Genomic DNA, 19164 nt, shown 5'->3' with positions numbered 1-19164 from the left:
AACTCCTGTACTTCACTTACTTCCATTCTACCACTTCCTACGAAATTCTGTTTTGGGGCAACTGTGTGCATGCATGAATAATTATTCTTTGCCCTGAAAAAGGCAGTCCCAGTAATCTGTGGAGTCAGTTTACAATTTTCATGCAGGTCTTGGCTCCAGTGTCTCAGAATTCTGAGTCTGTCACCCATACGCATGTGTTTCTTATAGGATTTGTGGTTCATAACATGAACCGATTCTGCAAGAAACTAGATCAGTTGGCACAGGAAACTTAGGGGAAAAATCATGTACTTTTGAACAGTGGTGGGATGGAATATCATGAGCAACATACTAAAGCTCTGAGTGTTGGTGTTGGGGGCTGTTTAAAGTTCACCTTTTCTCTGTTTTCTTCAATAACAAAAAAACTGCTGCTTCTAGTGATAATATATCCCAGTACAAAACTAGACTACATTAAATTCCCTAAGACTAATAGTTTGCACATTATAGGGGGTGGAAAATGCACAGATGATTAAAAACAGTGTTTTGATGGTATAAAATTAATGTTTACTATGAAATGAAGTGGTTAAGAACAAATATTAAGTGTTCATACCACATCTAAGCGCAATAGAGCCATATTAAGAGATGAACTGTGTTCTGGATGGTGTAAAAGAGGGGAGGGTAGATTGTGGTCATGCACTTCCCTCCTGCATTTCTCTTCATTGACTGCGCTTAACTGCAGCATTCACCTAGTGAACACATAACACAAATATTTGCACTTAGATAACACTTAACTAAATATTCTAAAGAAAGATGTGTAAAATTCCTCAAGTTCCATTTCCAGTAGGCTTTCTGCTGAACTGAAAAATTGATAAATCCTAGATCTTCATATCAAAGTTAAAAGGCTTTCTCATGGCACATTCCTTTTATTCTTCCAAACTTCTTTTATTCTGTACAAGAAATCACTGCAACAGTTTAAGAGCTTTATTTGTTATTTATCTGTATGTACTGCTGCAAATGGTCGTTCTTTCTTATTTTTAATTTTCATCAGCATTCTGTGAATTATATCCCATGGCCAAACAGCTTTGACTCACATGGTCCCACAGAACATCTTAGTCTGTTGTAGAATTTCATTTTCATACATGAGGATGTTGGCACATATATCTAATCTTTCTTCCTTGTGGTATATGTGTTGTGTCGACAGAAGTGCCGACACAGTGTATTTTGAGGAGACCGATATGCACGCTATAAGCTCACACAGGGTTGCGTGAGGTCTGAAACAGGATAGGTAATGAATGCTATAAAGAAAAGTACGTAGCTGCTGGAATACTTAACTTTAATCCATCATTTGTATACAGCGTTCTTGATGAGACATTTCATACGATAACTATCAATTGCTATGGCGCCTTGCTAGGTCGTAGCCATTGACTTAGCTGAAGGCTATTCTAACTATCTGCTCGGCTAATGAGCGATGCTTTGTCCGTGTAGTCGCTAGCAAAGTCGTCCATACAACTGGGGCGAGTGCTAGTTCGTATCTCGAGACCTGCCTTGTGGTGGCGCTCGGTCTGCAATCCCTGACAGTGGCGACACGCGGGTCCGACATGTACTAATGGACCGCGGACGTTTAAAGCTACCACCTAGCAAGTGTGGTGTCTGGTGGTGACACCACATTCCTCCCCCACAAATCGGCGAACGGTCGTGTTATAAGGCTTCCGCCCGCCGTGGGGAGGACCATATGCGATGAGGTGGGGAGCCTAACAACAGGCGAGGCTGTGCCACCCGCACCCGGCCATTCGGTCCGAGGGGATCTAGGAAACGCCTGAAAACCTAGTCCAGGGTGCACGTCAACATGCGGTGTATGCGCCCGTAAAGAGACAGGAGGGGCCGAAGGGTCGACCTCCATTGCGTCGGGGTATCCGATGCGCGATGACGTCATGTGGTCCGGAGCGGGCAAGAGTTCCATGGTGGAGGACAGCTGGTCATGGGAAGCGATCGGCGGCGCGTGACCCAGGGAGGTGCTTGGCGGCTGCAGCGAAGCATCCACTGCGGGCGGCGCCGGCTGGAGGACCGGCGGCGGCGGCGGCGGCGGCGGCGGCGGCGGCGGCACGTCGGCATGGGGCAAAATGGAAGGCATCGTCGGTAACACCTGGGGATGAGGCGAGCCAGTAGATGGGACCCCAGGGCGCTGACCGGACAGCACCGGCGCTGAAAGCAGACGGGGAGCGGCAGAACCCGTGCGATGACAGAGGCGCAGCTGATTGAGATGCCGACGCACCTCACCAGAGGCCCCCAAAACCAAATACATTGCGCGGCCGAGGCCAACGCCATGAACCGCGTTAGTTGCGATAGAATTCAACGTCGCCTGGAGCAAAAGCAGGAGTCTGCCGCTGCACAGGAACCTGATGCGGCGGATGCAGCAAAGACATCAAGGTTCGATGAGGACGACTGTGGAGTAACTCAGCCGGCGAGCGACCAGCTCATGGCTGAGAGCAATACGAGGACAAAAAGAGCAACAACGCATCCTCCTGAGAATGCGACTCTTTCAATTTCAACATCTGTGACTTGAAAGTCCGGACCAATCGTTCAGCGGCACCATTTGACTGAGGCGAAAACGGCGCGGATGTCAGATGTTGAATACCATTGGCCTGGCAGAATGACTGAAATTCTGCGGACATGAATTGTGGGCCATTGTCGGAAACAATAGTGTGTGGAAGACCTTCAATGCAAAAGATAGCAGACAACGCTTGGATGGTGGCAGTTGACGTCGTGGAAGACAGCCTGACAACAAAAGGAAAATTACTGAATGCATCTACGAGAACCAACCATCGAGCATTCCAGAATGGACCAGCAAAATCGATGTGCAAGCGTTGCCAAGGGGAAGTGGCTTTTGGCCATGCAAAGACTTTCCGCGGCAGTGCGGATTGTTGTTTGGCACACGCCATGCAAGAAGAGCACATATTCGTAATCGCAGCATTGATTCCGAACCAAGTACAGTGCTGACGAGCAAGTTGATTTGTTCGCACTTTACCCCAATGTCCTTGGTGAAGAAGCCGTAAAACAGAGGACTGTAACGAACGTGGGACCACGACTCATGACTGATCATTATCAGAACGCAACAACAAAACACCACGTCGAACAAAAAGTCTCTCCTTGTGAGCAAAAAATCGGCGAACCAACGGATCCTCGATCCGCGACTTTGACAAAGGCCATTGCGTAGCAACAAAACGCAAAACGGTAGCAAGGACCGGGTCAGCAGCTGTGGCTGTAGCTACACGACGAAAATCAATCGGAAACGATTCGACCACTTCATCGGTTTCCGAATCAATGAACATGCAAGCAAGTTCGGAAGAATCGAATGCTCTATCCTCAGCAACAGGCAAACGGGACGACGCATCGGCGTTTCCGTGCTTAGCAGTGGACCGATACAAGATATCGTAGCGGTACTGTGAGAGGAAAATAGACCAGTGAATGAATTTCTGTGCTGTACGCGGAGGTACAGGATTGTTCGGATGCAAAAGCGATTGCAAAGGTTTGTGGTCTGTGATGATGGTAAAGTGACGACCATACAAGAAAACATGGAACTTAGTAACACCAAACACGAGAGCCAAAGCTTCTTTCTCCATCTGTGAATAATTTCTTTGCGCAGACGAGAGCAATTTTGACGCAAAGGCAATAGGGCGAACATGCGATCCATCTTTGTGCGCAAGCACAGCACCGATCCCGAAATCCGATGCATCTACCATCAACAAAAGGGGTTTCTGGGGATCGAATGGCATAAGGCAAGTATTGGAAAGCAACGCCGATTTCAACTGGCGAAAGGCGCGTTCGCATTTCGTCGTCCAGACGAACGGAACACCTTTACGGCGTAAGTGATGAAGCGGAGCTGAAATGGAAGAGGCATGGGGAACAAAGTTATGATAATAGTTAATTTTTCCCAACACACTCTGTAGCTGCTTCAAATTCTGCGGCGAAGGCAAGTCTTGTATGGCACGGAGGTGCTCTGGACTTGGATGTATGCCTTGGGCATTGATTACATGTCCCAGATATGGTAAGTCACGAGCAAAAAACACACATTTGTCCTTCCGCAAGCGAAGACCATTTTGTCGCAATACCTGAAATAATGTTCGTAGATGTGCTAAATGCTCATCTGCTGTCTTTCTGGAGATCACAATATCGTCCAGATAGTTCGCTGCAGTAGGGACCGACGCACAAACAGTTTGTAAATATTGCTGAAACAATGCAGGGGTGGATGCACACCCGAATGGCAGTCTTTTGAATCGGTACAAACCAAGATGCGTGTTAACCATGAAGACGCGCTGGGATTCGGCGTCCACTGGGATTTGCAAGTACGCATCTGCTAGGTCCAACTTCGAAAAGTATTTACCCGGGCACAGTTTATCAAAAAGATCTTCCGGCGGGGTAAGGGAAAAGTTGCAATCACTAGTTGTGGATTCACTGTTGCCTTGATGTCCACACAAAGTCTCCATTTTCCGGAAGGTTTTGGCAAAATTACTAAGGGTGAGGCCCAGAGAGAAGCCTGCACACGTTCAATTACTCCTTGTGATTCTAAATCGTTTAATGTTCTTGCGACCTCATCACGCAATGCGTGGGGAACATTGCGTGCTCTGAAAAATTTCGGTTGCGCGTTTACTTTCAGTTCCAAATGTGCTTCATAGTTCTTAGCGCAACCAAGGCCCGGTGCAAAAATGTCTGCAAATTCTTCACAGAGCCGAGAAACACTGGCAGAAGGCACAGTCTGATTCACTGATAGGATCTGATTCACAATAGACAAGTTAAACAATTGAAATAAATCTGCAGAAGAAGAACGAAGAACGTAAAATGACAAAGTTTTGTTTGTCCCTTATATGTTGCAAGAAGGCTGCACTGTCCTAACACCGGGATATTCTGACCTGAATAACTATTTAACTTAACATTTGCGGCACGCAACGGAGGTTTGCCCAGTTGTTTGTACGTGTCGTGATTGATCAATGAAACAGCAGCTCCGGTATCGAGCTGGAATGTGATCACGTGGCCATGAATGTCCAAATCTACAAAAAGTTTATTGTCCTGCTGACGACAAGAGCGACTGTCTCGTGCAATGTGAACTGACACTGGTATAGAAGCACTTGCGACTTGACGCGATTTCCGGCGACGTCGACGCACAGTATGTGTGGGACGAACACAGTCACTGTTAGAGAAAGTGGCACTGGACGATGTGGAATTAACTACATGAATGTCCATGGGAGAAGGTTCACGAGCCTGAGTATTCTTGGTTCGATTCCGGCGCGAAGCAAAGGGCCTGGAATGGTTGTGATTGTCTGATCTGAGCTTTTTCTGGCAAACACTTTGAACATGTCCTTTCTTATTACAGAAAAAGCAAATAGCTTGGCGTGATGGGCAATTTTCACGCAAATGTCTAGTAGCACACCGCGGGCATGATTTCACTGCATTTGCATGCTGGCACGGCACACCTGGTTTAGAGCGTGGCGGTAGCTGCGCGGACGTGCGCGAGGGCAGTTTACCGTTCCGTGCAGTGCGACCGACGGGCCGGTTAATGTTACACATGGCTGGCGAAGTTGCAAATGATTCCTGAGCAAAGTCAAGCATGTCTTGTCTATCCAATATGTCTATCACTTGTTGAAGGGAGGGATTGACTAGTTTCAAAATCTGTTCCCGTATGCGAACATCAGAAACGATCTGTGCTATTGCATCACGTACCATAGTATCTGAATAAGGGAGTCCACATTATCTGAATAAGGGAGTCCACATTCACACTCAAAAGCACAATCCCGAGTAAGGCCTTGCAATGTTGCAACCCACTCCCTATTAGTCTGACCGGCCGTATGTTTTGTACGAAAGAACGTATACCTTTTTGCAACGACATTGACTGTTTCTTTGAAATAGGACAAAATTTCTTCGTAGGACAGAGTTGCTACGTCGCGTCGGGGAAACAATTTCACTATCACACGGTAGGTGGACACACCGACACAGGATAATAAGTGAGGCTGCCGCTCATTACCTTGAATTCTGTAGCCGGCGAGATGGAATCCAAATTGGCGTGACCACTCCGTCCATGTTTCTAGGGCCGCATCATATGGCCGGAACGGGGGTGCAACAGCATGTTGTGGCTGCGGTAGCGGTGAAGCGGCGGCTGCCGCATCGGTTTGCATTGCACGTTGACCCTGGACGAGCTGTCCAAGGGCATCCAATAAGGCCTGCGTCTGCTGATTCTGCAAGCGATAAAATTCGGACAGTACATCTGGAGATTGTGGCGAAGCCATGACACAAGTAAATTAGGACAATATGAACGCTAAAGCCTCTTTTGAGACTCGTCGCCATATGTTGTGTCGACAGAAGTGCCGACACAGTGTGTTTTGAGGAGACCGATATGCACGCTATAAGCTCACACAGGGTTGCGTGAGGTCTGAAACAGGATACATAATGAATGCTATAAAGAAAAGTACGTAGCTGCTGGAATACTTAACTTTAATCCATCATTTGTATACAGCGTTCTTGATGAGACATTTCATACGATAACTATCAATTGCTATGGCACCTTGCTAGGTCGTAGCCATTGACTTAGCTGAAGGCTATTCTAACTATCTGCTCGGCTAATGAGCGATGCTTTGTCCGTGTAGTCACTAGCAAAGTCGTCCGTACAACTGGGGCGAGTGCTAGTCCGTATCTCGAGACCTGCCTTGTGGTGGCGCTCGGTCTGCGATCCCTGACAGTGGCGACACGCGGGTCCGACATGTACTAATGGACCGCGGCCGATTTAAAGCTACCACCTAGCAAGTGTGGTGTCTGGCGGTGACACCACAATATGAATGGTCAAAAGGATTCCCTTGTGTAATTTCCTTTCTGAAAGCAGAAATTTAATGCCACACATGTAGAGGGAAAGATATGTGTAATAATACCAGGTTTTTAAGTAATGAATGACATAATCCCTTAGGTGTGCAATACGTATGTTAATAATGATTTCTTTCTACAGCCTCAGAATGAGCAAAATGTGTCTCGAAATTTCTCAAAAAGCAGTCCCACACCTTATTAAAATTCCAAATAACTGTGGTATGTCATTTTCTGTGTGTGAGTAGTACTAGATAATGTCTGTACTGACAATGCAAAGTTACAGAATTTCGTTGCTATGCAGTCACATTGTATATTTCAAGACAAATTATCCTGATTTAATAATAGCCATTTAATAGAATCCACTTTTGATATGTTTTGATTTTTATGACCTAAATTAATTTCCTCCCATGTCAACCATTTGGTCCAGAATAGAAGCAAATTATTTTTTTTTTTTTTTTTTTTTTTTTTTTTTTTTTTTTTTTTTTTTTTTTAATCGTTACAGTATCATTAATATTGAATTATACCTGTAGGTTTCATCTGGGAAGAAACCATGGAGATATATGTGGAAGGTCTACGAGATTATCTGCGCAATATGTGGAATTTCATAGATTTCACCAGGAATTCACTTTATGTGGCAGTTGCAGTACTGCGGTTTGCAGCATATATACAGCAATCACAAGAGATTGCTCATGACCCTGCAACAGCTTACATACCTCGTGAGCAGTGGGATGCTTTTGATCCACAATTAATTGCAGAAGGTCTCTTTGCAGCTGCCAATGTTTTTAGGTAAGATCATTAAAATTCTTTCGGAAATTGCAAACAAATGAATAACTTGTGTATGGTCTTCTTGAATCAGTGAACATTATTCTAAATTCCTACCACTTTGCCTTCTCTCCCTTAAGATGTAACAGAAAAGATTTTTAGTATACCACATCTGTATCTATAATTCTTCTGTGACATGCTTTACAGCAGTGTTTAGGCAAACCACAGGGCGTTTTATAAAATTCACATTACTAATTCAAGTGAATTAATCATTACAAAACAAAAAATAATGTCAAAGTGCAAATGACACATGTATCTCTTAAGATACTGAATGATACTTTCTTCCTGTTAATTGTATGTCTACTAAATCCACTGATGAAGCCACATCCACAACAATAATTTTGTGTGGCTCAATGGCCAGGCACAAGTCTTTCAATCGGAAATTGCTTCAGCAAATTGTATCCCCCTAAGCTAACCCTGGTGAAAGTTGGAATTCAACTACATGTCGTTCCTGGAAATTCCTCACATCACTGAGCAGTGAAGGCTAGATTAAAGGTTGACAGAAATTTTGCATGGTTCAACTGGGATTCAATCCCATAACCTCTTTGTTGCCAGGCATGTGCTTTTACCACTAGACCACCAGGCTCGACAACCACACCCATGAAAACACTGATTTGTGGTCCTGTAGAACTAACTACTGAAAAATGTTGTTGACATTGGCATTAGCAAACAGTCAGCTTGTTCCATATTTTCCACTGAGAAGACATACTGTGATTATAGAACTGACTCACTGCACATCATATCACGAAGTTGCAATCATGATCAAAGTACCATGCAATAAACTAAAAAACTAACTAATATAATTATATCTAAAAACAAAGATGATGTAAATTACCAAACAAAAGCGTTGGTATGTTGATAGAGACACAAACAAACACAAACACACACACAAAAGTCAAGCTTTCGCAACCCGTGGTTGCTTCATCAGGAAAGAGGGAAGGAGAGGGAAAGACGAAAGGATGTGGGTTTTAAGGAAGAGGGTAAGGAGTCATTCCAATCCCGGGAGCGGAGAGACTTGCCTTAGGGGGAAAAAAGGACAGGTATACACTCGCGCGCACACACACACACACACACACACACACACACACACACACACACACACACACACATCCATCCACACATATACAGACACAAGCAGACATATGACTCCTTACCCTCTTCCTTAAAACCCACATCCTTTCGTCTTTCCCTCTCCTTCCCTCTTTCCTGATGAAGCAACCGTGGGTTGCGAAGCTTGAATTTTGTGAGTGTGTTCGTTTGTGTCTCTATCAACATACCAACGCTTTCATTTGGTAAGTTACATCATCTTTGATTTTAGATATATTTTTCCCATGTGGAATGTTTCCCTTTATTATATTCAACTAATATAATTACATGTAAATGTTTACCAATCAAATAAAACAGTTCCTACTTAGCTTACACTATTGTTTTTAAAATATGATAGTGTTTAATTCCTTGATGAACTGAAACTCATGGACTGAGAAGCAGATAAAGTAGCAAATATCTTAAATGATTAAAAAAGAGTTAACTAATGTAGAATAAATCTTACTGTGTGCCATGGTACTAATCTGGTTCAAAGCTCATCTTCTTGTTCTTGGTAGCACATAAGTTTGTTGTCTCAAAACTGAAAACTTCTTTGGAGATTAAATGTTGTTAAACAATGATAGATGCAACACCATTGTTTTAGGTTCACTTATTCCCACATTAAACTTGAACTGATCTTTTGGAATGATGACCAGTTTCTTAACTATGCTATTTACAAAAATCAGGCTAGTCCTCTGGTTAAGTGACAGTTTCTGTCATAAAATTTACCATAAATCTCCTAACTCCAAATCTTACAGTTTATAACAACAGTCATTTGAGCACAGCTCTCTCCATAATTCACCATAAACACTCACAGTGGCATAGGTCTAAAAACATACTTACGAAGTGCAGTCTGGTAAACACAGTGTTTGCTCACGACAACCAAAAAGGTTCATGAAGATATTTCAAACATACTTACTTATTGATGAGAGAAATGACAGGGATGAATGAATTGTTCCAGGTATGACAGTTAAAACAAACATTTGTACATTTCATTGCAGCATTTGACTTGATGAGCACAAAATTGCATAGGCATGTCAACAGATTGACTTTTAAGTATAGACTTCACTCTACAACTGGGTATACTGACACAGACATGAATGACTGCAGTAAACAAGCTTGTTACATGATGTTAACATGGTAATGCCTCACTATGGACACTTCACATATACAGATATCCCTCACTCATGAGATTGCTCAACGTGGCCTCATGACACCGATGTTAACATGGTAATGGTTAGCCATAGACTAAATATTTTTGTGTGAGGGCAAGCTATTTAAAGACTTGTGTATGAATATTTTTGGATTTTGGAAAATAAAAAATGAACAGTTGAAATTTATTAGAATTGAGCTATATGTTCAGACAATAATTTGGTTTATATATGAAGGTGGTTTGAAAAGTTCTCGGAATCATCAGAACAGGTCAGCGCTAGCGCAACGAGTTGTTCACGGGATATTCATTGGACTGTTGCCGGTAAACACGTGCCACGTCAATGCTCTTGAAAGAGAACTGTGGTGGTGATGCGGCTCTGTTGTTTCTGCATAGCGATTTGTGAAGATGGAAAAAAACAAGATTCGAGCAGTGATTAAGTACTTCATAAAGAAAGGTACAAAAGCAAAGGACATTCATGCTGATTTCCTGAATGCACTGGGGGACTCTGCTCCTTCATATTCAACTGTTGAAAAGTGGACAAATCAATTTACATTTGGTCAGGAGAACTTAGATGACGATCCACGCAGTGGTCGGCCAAGATGTGCCATTACTCCAGAAATCATTGGAAAAGTGCACAAAATAGTCACGGAGGGATCGCCGAATGAAAATGCGTGAAATTGCTCATGCTAGCCAGATGTCATCTAAAAGAGTATATCACATTTTAACTGAAGAATTAGAAATGAAAAATTTATATGCAAGATGGGTGCCACGACTCTTGATGCTGGATCAAAGACACATGAGAATGGACATATTGGAACAAGGTTTGGCCCATTTTAGGAGAAACAAACAAGATTTTTTGCATTGGTTTGTGACCACAGATGAAACTTGGGTGCACTACGACACCCCAGAAATAAAACAACAGTCAAGGCAATGGAAACATGCTGATTCTCTGCCACCAAAGAAAGCAAAGACAATTCCTTCGGCGGGACAGGTCATGGCATTAGTGTTCTGGTATGCGAAGGGGGTTCTGGTTGTAGACTATCCCCCACTAGGCAAACAGTTACTGGAGAATACTATGCTAACCTCCTGGATAAATCGCAACAAAAGATATGTGAAAAAAGGCTGGGTTTAGCAAGGAAGAAAGTCATCTTCCATCAAGACAATGCACGCCCACACACATGTGCCATCACCATGGCAAAAGTAAATGAACTAAGGTATGAATTGTTGCCACACCCACATTATTCACCTGATATGACTCTGTCAGACTTCCATCTCTTCCATGATGAAAGTTTCAGTGATGTAAGTACTTTTTTTCTATTCCGTTCCGAGAACTTTTCAAACCACCCTCATAATATCTAGTTAGTACATTACATAAGATGACAGAACTATTTTGTGTGTCTACACTGGGAACTACCTATTTACAAGTACAGTTTCGAGATCTGATATTATGATAATTTATGCAAGTACCTAATTTGTGACAACTGATAAATGAAGGGTTTCAGTTGGTCCAGAAAGATTGTGGCAACCAAACTATAATGGTAAACTTGGGATTTATATAGGTATAATGACACAAAAGGCAACAATAATTTTGAGTCTGACTGGAATTCAATATTAATAATCTGTTCAGTTAACAATTTTCTGTAAAATTAAAATAACTGTCAAGTCTGAAATCAGAGCTTTCAAATGGTGTGCTGATTTTTTATTATTTTTATTATTACTTTATTTCTATTATTTTGTACACTTATTATTTTGTTACAATTATTATTTTGTAATATTTATTTATCTCTCAAACTTGATTTTCTGTAGTAGAACCTAAGTTACTGCTTACTGTAATATGAAATCGTTTTGTTTTGTTTTTATGTGCCACAATAGATTTTTGACATGTTCCATATCCTGTGATATTGTCACAACATGGATCAGCAGAACAATAAATAAATAAATAAATAAATAATATTTCCTAAGCCACTAATTAGCTCAGTCAACATCTACCATTACATGATAATTTCAATTATCCATTACTTTTGATTAATATAGTTCCAGTAGAACTAAACACATCACTGTAATCAGCATACTGAAAAATATCATCTCAATAATGAATCTGCATGGAATATGGTCTGAGTAACATTCTTGCAGATTTGGGCATATGCTTCATATAAACAATATGGATAACTTAGACACAAAATGAAAAATGAGGAAAAATATATACAGTTGTTAATAGGAGTGCAACAATAGATGGTGGAAGAGTTCCAGCTTGCTTTGTTTCATGTGGAGTGGAGTTTACTCTGAACTGGAATTTACTGCCATATTAAAACTATATGCATGGCTAGGACATAATCCACATCCTTAGTTTTTGTGGATCATGCTTTTACCAACTGATCTGTCAAGGCACATGTCTAGATATTGGTAAAAGTGTCAATCTGCCAATGTCTCTTTTCTACTTTCCAAACTACAGACATACACATTCTCCTAAATACCTTGCTTTTACCTATGGAAAATAGAAGAGAGGTACTCAGTAACTGGAGATCTAATGGCAGCTCAGATATTACTTAGGTAGGGGACAGAACAGAGCAGAATTTTGTATAAGTAACCATACTACCATTTAAAGGTGTTATTAATAACCACCATCCGTAGAAATGTTGGAACACGTGAGGCAATACAGACCCTTCGACTTATCTTAGAAGCTAGATTAAGAAAAGGCAAACCCACATTTCTAGCATTTGTAGGCTTCGAGAAAGCTTTTGACAATGTTGACTGGAATACGCTCTTTCAAATTCTGAAGGTGGCAGGGGTAAATTATAGGGAGCGAAAGGCTATTTACAATTTGTACAGAAATCAGATGGCGGTTATAAGAGTCGAGGGGCATGAAAGGGAAGCAGTGGTTGGGAAGGGAGTGAGACAGGGTTGTAGCCTATCCCCAATGTTATTCAATCTGTATATTGAGCAAGCAGTGAAGGAAACAAAAGAAAAATTCGAAGTAGGTATTAAAATCCATGGAGAAGAAATAAAAACTTTGAGGTTCGCCGATGACATTGTAATTCTGTCAGAGACAGCAAAGCACTTGGCAGAGCAGTTGAATGGAATGGATAGTGTCTTGAAATGAAGGGTATAAGATAAACATCAACAAAAGCAAAACGAGGATAATGGAATGTAGTCGAATTAAGTCGGGTGATGCTGAGGGAATTAGATTAGGAAATGAGACACTTAAAGTAGTAAAGGAATTTTGCTATTTGGAGAGCAAAATAACTGATGATGGTTGAAGTAGAGAGAATATAAAATGTAGACTGGCAATGGCAAGGAAAGCGTTTCTAAAGAACAGAAATTTGTTAACATCAAGTATAGATTTAAGTGTCAGGAAGTCATTTCTGAAAGTATTTGTGTGGAGTGTAGCCATGTATGGAGGTGAAACATGGACGATAAATAGTTTGGACAAGAAGAGAATAGAAGCTTTTGAAATGTGGTGTTACAGAAGAATGCTGAAGATTAGATGGGTAGATCACATAACTAATGAGGAAGTATTGAATAGGATTGGGGAGAAGAGAAGTTTGTGGCACAACTTGACTAGAAGAAGGGATCGGTTGGTAGGACATGTGTTGAGGCATCAAGGGATCACCAATTTAGTATTGGAGGGCAGTGTGGAGGGTAAAAATCGTAGTGGGAGACCAAGAGATGAATACACTAAGCAAATTCAGAAGGATGGAGGTTGCAGTAGGTACTGGGAGATGAAGAACCTTGCACAGGACAGAGTAGCATGGAGAGCTGCATCAAACCAGTCTCAGGACTGAAGACCACAACAACAACAACAACAAAAATAAAACAAATCAGAAGAGCATTGGATAGCAGCTTTATGCGCATAATAATAACAAAGTGATATAGTGTGTTCAAATCATGTAGCATATGTTTAAAAAATGTAAATTTTTTGGGAGGATAGAGCTGTATATTAAATAAAGATATATGATAGGCGTTTGAAGGATGAGAAAGAAAACTCAAGCAGAGAACTAAAGAGAAAGTTCAAGGACTTCTAGGATGAAGGTCCCAGCATGTTATCGACACAAGAAAAGTAACTTCAAGAGGCCACAGGGATGTGTATTGGGGCTCTCTCTGTTCATCTGATACAATAATGATTTCATAGAAAATCTTAATCATAACACAGAACATTTTGTAGTTGACGCAGTTATCTATAGTGAAGTGCTATGTGCAAAAAGTTGCACAAATATTTAGTGAGATTTGGTCATATTTCAAAGTGGTGTAGAGATTGGTAACCTGCTTTAAATGTAAAACTGGGCACTTCACACAACATATAAAATAGTACCCAATGACTACAATATCATTGAGTAAGGAATCAGTTAACTCATGCAAATACCTGGATATAATAATCTGTATGGATATGAAATCGATTGCTAGCATAGGCTCAGTCATTTTTTAAGTAGGCATCAGACTTTGATTCATTGGCATGATATTGGGACAGTATAGTCAGTCCACAAAAGAGACTGCTTATAAAATATTTATGCACCCCATCTCTGAATATTTCTTAAGGGTGTGAGCCCCTTAATAAATAAGGCCTAACAGCATATACTGAATGTATTCAAATGAAAACAGCACTATATGATCACATGTTTGTTTCACTTGTGAGAGAATGTCGTAGGGATGCTAAAAAACCTAATTGGCAGATCCTTGAAGATAGGTACCAATTATCCTTAAAAAGTCTGCCTACAGAGTTTCAAGAACCAGTACTAAGTGAAGAATCTAGAAATATACTTCATTCCTGTAGAGTCCACAAACACCAGATTAGACTAATTACAGCATGAATAGTCATTTTAAGCAGATAAGCTTTCTGCACTCGATATATGATTGAATCTAGAAGATAACATTTGGTACGATGCTGAGTATCATCTCTCATGCACTTCACAGCTGTTTGCAGAGTATATACAAGGGCTAATTTCCATGTACTTGTCTGCAATCCTGGTACACATTAAAACTACAATACTACACTACTGCAGCACACTGGTAAATGACCCAAAACAAAATGGCATAGTGCACTGATAAAGAGGAGTATCATGCAGTAATTTGTTTTTGGCAGCAGTGGAAATGTTTTGGCTGTCTCAGGCCAATCCTGATGATTTCTTTAGCTGTTTGGATTGCAACATTTCAGCTGCTGTTGAAAATGAATTATTGCAAGACACTCCACTTCATCAATGCACTGCGCTATTTTGTTTTGGCTCCTCTGTGACACGCTACAATAATGTTGATGGGTATTCCAAAGTGTATAATAAGTTCCTGAATTCGTTTGGTGAGAGCTACACGTTAGGTGCAGAGTAATTTTGGTAAAAAAACAGTCTGTACTGAGCTACGAGCAGAAAATTTTGTGTCGTGGTGGACAAAAGTTCACCCTCTTCAGGGAAAATTTCATGGTATGTGATGACTTGTATCAATTTTTTTAGTAGCTTGGTGCTGACTTTTTCATAAAACAATACTCTTCTGTGCACACAACTTCAGAAGTTTGTACTGCAATAAGATTCTATCAATGAAAACTCCATCTCCACTTTTGTATGTGCTGATTTCCTTGGGACAACACTGGTCACTATTAAAAGAAAAAAGTGTTTATGAATGTGTGAGTGTACACATGTGAGTACATACAGTTTTTTCTTTGAGTTGTTGTTTATATGTATAAATTACTTTTTTTATTTTATACACAACACTGGTATAACGTGATATATGAATACTAATTAAACTTCCTCACTCAATTATGCTTATGTGAACATGACATCTATAGCACACCTCTGGACTGGACACCACTTCAGATCTTTGTGTGTTAAATATTGCTGCATATTTATTCAACTAGCTTCTAAGCTGGCCTCATGAGGGTGAGTGGACCTCATTCCACATTTTCCCAGAAGAGATAAATCCAAAGTGATCAATAGGAATTGAAACTGGGATCTCCACTTAAGCTAGCGACACTACTAGACCATGGAGGCAGGCATACTACTTACAGCAATGAACTTTCCACAGACACACACATATAAAGTGTTCCGTTATTTTTTGATGAAAACCTATCTAAATCTGTAAGTCAATTGGCTTACTACCCATCCTGCATATCTGAAAAACCTAATGGGTTTACATATATGATCTAGGTGTAACATCAACCTTTCCAATAACAAAAGAAAGGATGCTACTTGGCCTATGGGTATGTCATACCCCTGCAACCTCAATCTCCTGTTTCTTACATATTGCCGGCCGGAGTGGCCGTGCGGTTCTAGGTGCTACAGTCTAGAACCGAGCGACCGCTACGGTCGCAGGTTTGAATCCTGTCTCGGACATGGATGTGTGTGATGTCCTTAGGTTAGTTAGGTTTAATTAGTTCTAAGTTCTAGGCGACTGATGACCTCATAAGTTAAGTCGCATAGTGCTCAGAGCCATTTCTTACATATTGTTCTATGCACCTTCTGAGTTTGGAAGCATTTCAGAAATTCTTTCTCAATGTTGCAATTTTTATAGATGTTAATTGTTGGCATGGTGAACCTAAATACATTAAAGTTTATCTTCTAAAACAAGTCAGCATATCATTTCTAACACAAAATCAACTTTATTTCAGTGCCTTGAAACTGGTTCACTTGTTCTCAATCAACCCTCATCTTGGACCACTTCAGATATCCCTCGGACGAATGGTCATTGACATCGTAAAGTTTTTCTTCATATACAGCTTGGTGCTATTCGCCTTTGCCTGTGGTAAGTAACACTTTACAACAATCAATGATGATAATAAATGCATTTAATGAAAGAAATAATATTATTTTAAACATTTAATGTTTCTCTAAAGTACAAGCTGAAATTTGCACAAGCCATGCATGAAAGTAGATGAATATTATTAACAGATTAAAACAAAACTGATAAAAGCTCCAATCTTCTAATTCTCATGATTACATAATGATCTATCATCATTCACATAGTTCACTTAATTATTGAAACATTTTTTGAAATTTCTCATGACTGCCTTACATTGTTGAGTGCTTATTTCTGAAAATGATGTATATTACTTTTTAAAGGTCTGAACCAGCTGTTATGGTACTTTGCTGAACTAGAGAGACAGAAATGTTACCACCTCCCTGGAGGTCTACCTGACTGGGAAAATAATGGTGATTCATGCATGAAATGGAGGAGTTTTGGAAAGTATGTTCCTTATTGAACCAACTAGCTGCATTAGAGCCAACACACACACACACACACACACACACACACACACACAGAGAGAGAGAGAGAGAGAGAGAGAGAGAGAGAGAGAGAGAGAGAGAGAGAGAGAGGTGAGAAATACAAGCACACACTTTAACTTGTGTTATTTAAGGGAAGGAGATGTAGTGAGCGAAGAAAGCACACTTCATACAGTGCACAGAGCTTCAACAAGGAGAAGTGTTGCCAGGGGAGCAGACCTTCTCTCCTTCACAAAATGCAGGCACAATATTCATTATCTGTATTTTTAGTGCACACAAGTACAGAAGTGAGACACTAGGCTAATGAATGCTCAGATGCTTTGTACAATTAAAATTAAAACAGGACCTACCTTTTATAGTGACAGGTTTCATCATTTTTAACATGGTAATTAGCTCTCAACAAATTTGCTTCCATTGGAATTTAAACTGATTTTCATTATAAAGTGTACATAAAAAGTGCTACAGCACACATTCATAATGATTACTGATTTGATTTGGCTTGTAATCAGGTAGACAGAACAACAGCTTATTTAACCCTTTGCCCCCCACACATTCCGATAATGGATACTTCCACCTGGAATACTGTTACCAACTTCCCTAGAGAGAATGCTCACTCTAGTCTATACTGTACCCCATATACGCCTCCCCCAATGGCTGTGTCTGTCTTTGACCCATCTGTAAACTAGACTGTGTCTCCTGAACAGTATTGTGGTTCATTCTCCTACTGCTCCCTGCTTCCAGCTGTTACACTGAAAGGTTTATTGGAGCAACTGGAAGCTATTGCATTGTCAATTGACATTTCCCCAACCATTATTCTATTTATCACATTCATTACATTAGTGTTGGGTTCTGGATACTACAAAGGTTTCCAGTTTTTAACTTGTATGCCTCTGCTGCTGCAACCACTGTAACCTCCAGAGGTAATGGGGGCATGTTCAGCATGCTCTTCATCCCAACAGTGGCTGCACTGCTAATTCCACCTGTTATGGCTGGGCATCTCAATTTCTACACCTCCCAAGCTTCTTAACAGACACTTCTATTTTCTTCCACCATACTACAGCCCCATAAATTATCATAGGTTTTATTATAGAAGTGTATATCCAATATATATATTTCTGGGACTTTAATGTTAGTTTTTACAACAGGCCCATCTAGTGCAAATAAGAGCACTTTTTGCCTTGGAACTTACATTGTTTATATGAAGAAGCCTTACTAACTTTGCATCCAGGCTTACTCCTAGGTGCTTCACTATCCCCTCTGCTGATAGAATTTCATCAGTGAGCTTAAGATTAATGTATGTGTTTTGGAAATGCTTCATTGTGAATGGTACTATGAAAGTTTTCCTGAGACTGACTCTTAGATTATGTTTCATAAATCAGTCTTGCACAATTTTCAGAGAAAATTGTGCCCTTGTTCTACTGGCACTTGCAAATTTGCCAGATATTACTATGAGTAAATCATCTGCATGTCCTTGTCAAAAGTACCCTCTACAATCCATGTTTCATAATAGTTGGGACAAAACTCCTCCTTGCAGATGCCTTCTGGTGATGTTGACCACCATTTGCCCATTCATCATGGTGGCTTCTACCTTTCGTCTACTCAGCATGGTGTTACTCCATGGTCTTAATATTCTGCTCTTCTGCAACTTTAACCATGTTTTTGAAGGTTTAGTAATATAACCTATCTTACTGGATATTTAGGGGGACTTCTAGTAATATAAAGTCCCCCTAAATATCCAGTAAGATGCAGAGAGCAGTTTCCCAAAAAGTGTATAGCTTTTTCCAATTTCTCAACAAGTGGGTGAAGCACTATTTTGCATCATTTTCCTGGCTGACATGTGGGTTGGTTTTCATGTAGATAAGCCTTAGTTAACCTCCTTTTCCTAACATGTACACTGACCTATTTTCCTAATGTCTTTAAAAGGAAGGAGGACAGACTGACTGATCTCATATCCTTAACATTGGTATGTTCACTTCTCACCGGCTTTGGAATGAAAGCAAACTTCGCTATTCTTCAAGCATTAGGAATGACTCCTGCTGCTAGACTGACTCTGAACAGCTGCATAGGAGTTGTATTAATCCC

General features: G+C 40.7%; 1 protein-coding gene across 1 annotated transcript in view; it reads left to right on the top strand.

The window, feature by feature from the left end:
• Positions 1–19164, top strand: part of LOC126412209 (transient-receptor-potential-like protein) — a 219084-nt gene that overhangs the window by 96175 nt on the left and 103745 nt on the right. The window contains exons 10-12 of the mRNA XM_050081692.1: positions 7353–7608; positions 16470–16603; positions 16921–17044. Coding sequence (XP_049937649.1) covers positions 7353–7608; positions 16470–16603; positions 16921–17044 — 514 coding nt within the window. The remainder of the gene's footprint in view (positions 1–7352; positions 7609–16469; positions 16604–16920; positions 17045–19164) is intronic.

This window comes from Schistocerca serialis, chromosome 7, assembly GCF_023864345.2.
Source record: "Schistocerca serialis cubense isolate TAMUIC-IGC-003099 chromosome 7, iqSchSeri2.2, whole genome shotgun sequence".
Lineage (NCBI taxonomy): Eukaryota > Metazoa > Arthropoda > Insecta > Orthoptera > Acrididae > Schistocerca > Schistocerca serialis.
The sequence above is the reverse complement of the archived record's forward strand: the minus strand, read 5'-3'. Positions and strand labels throughout refer to the sequence as shown.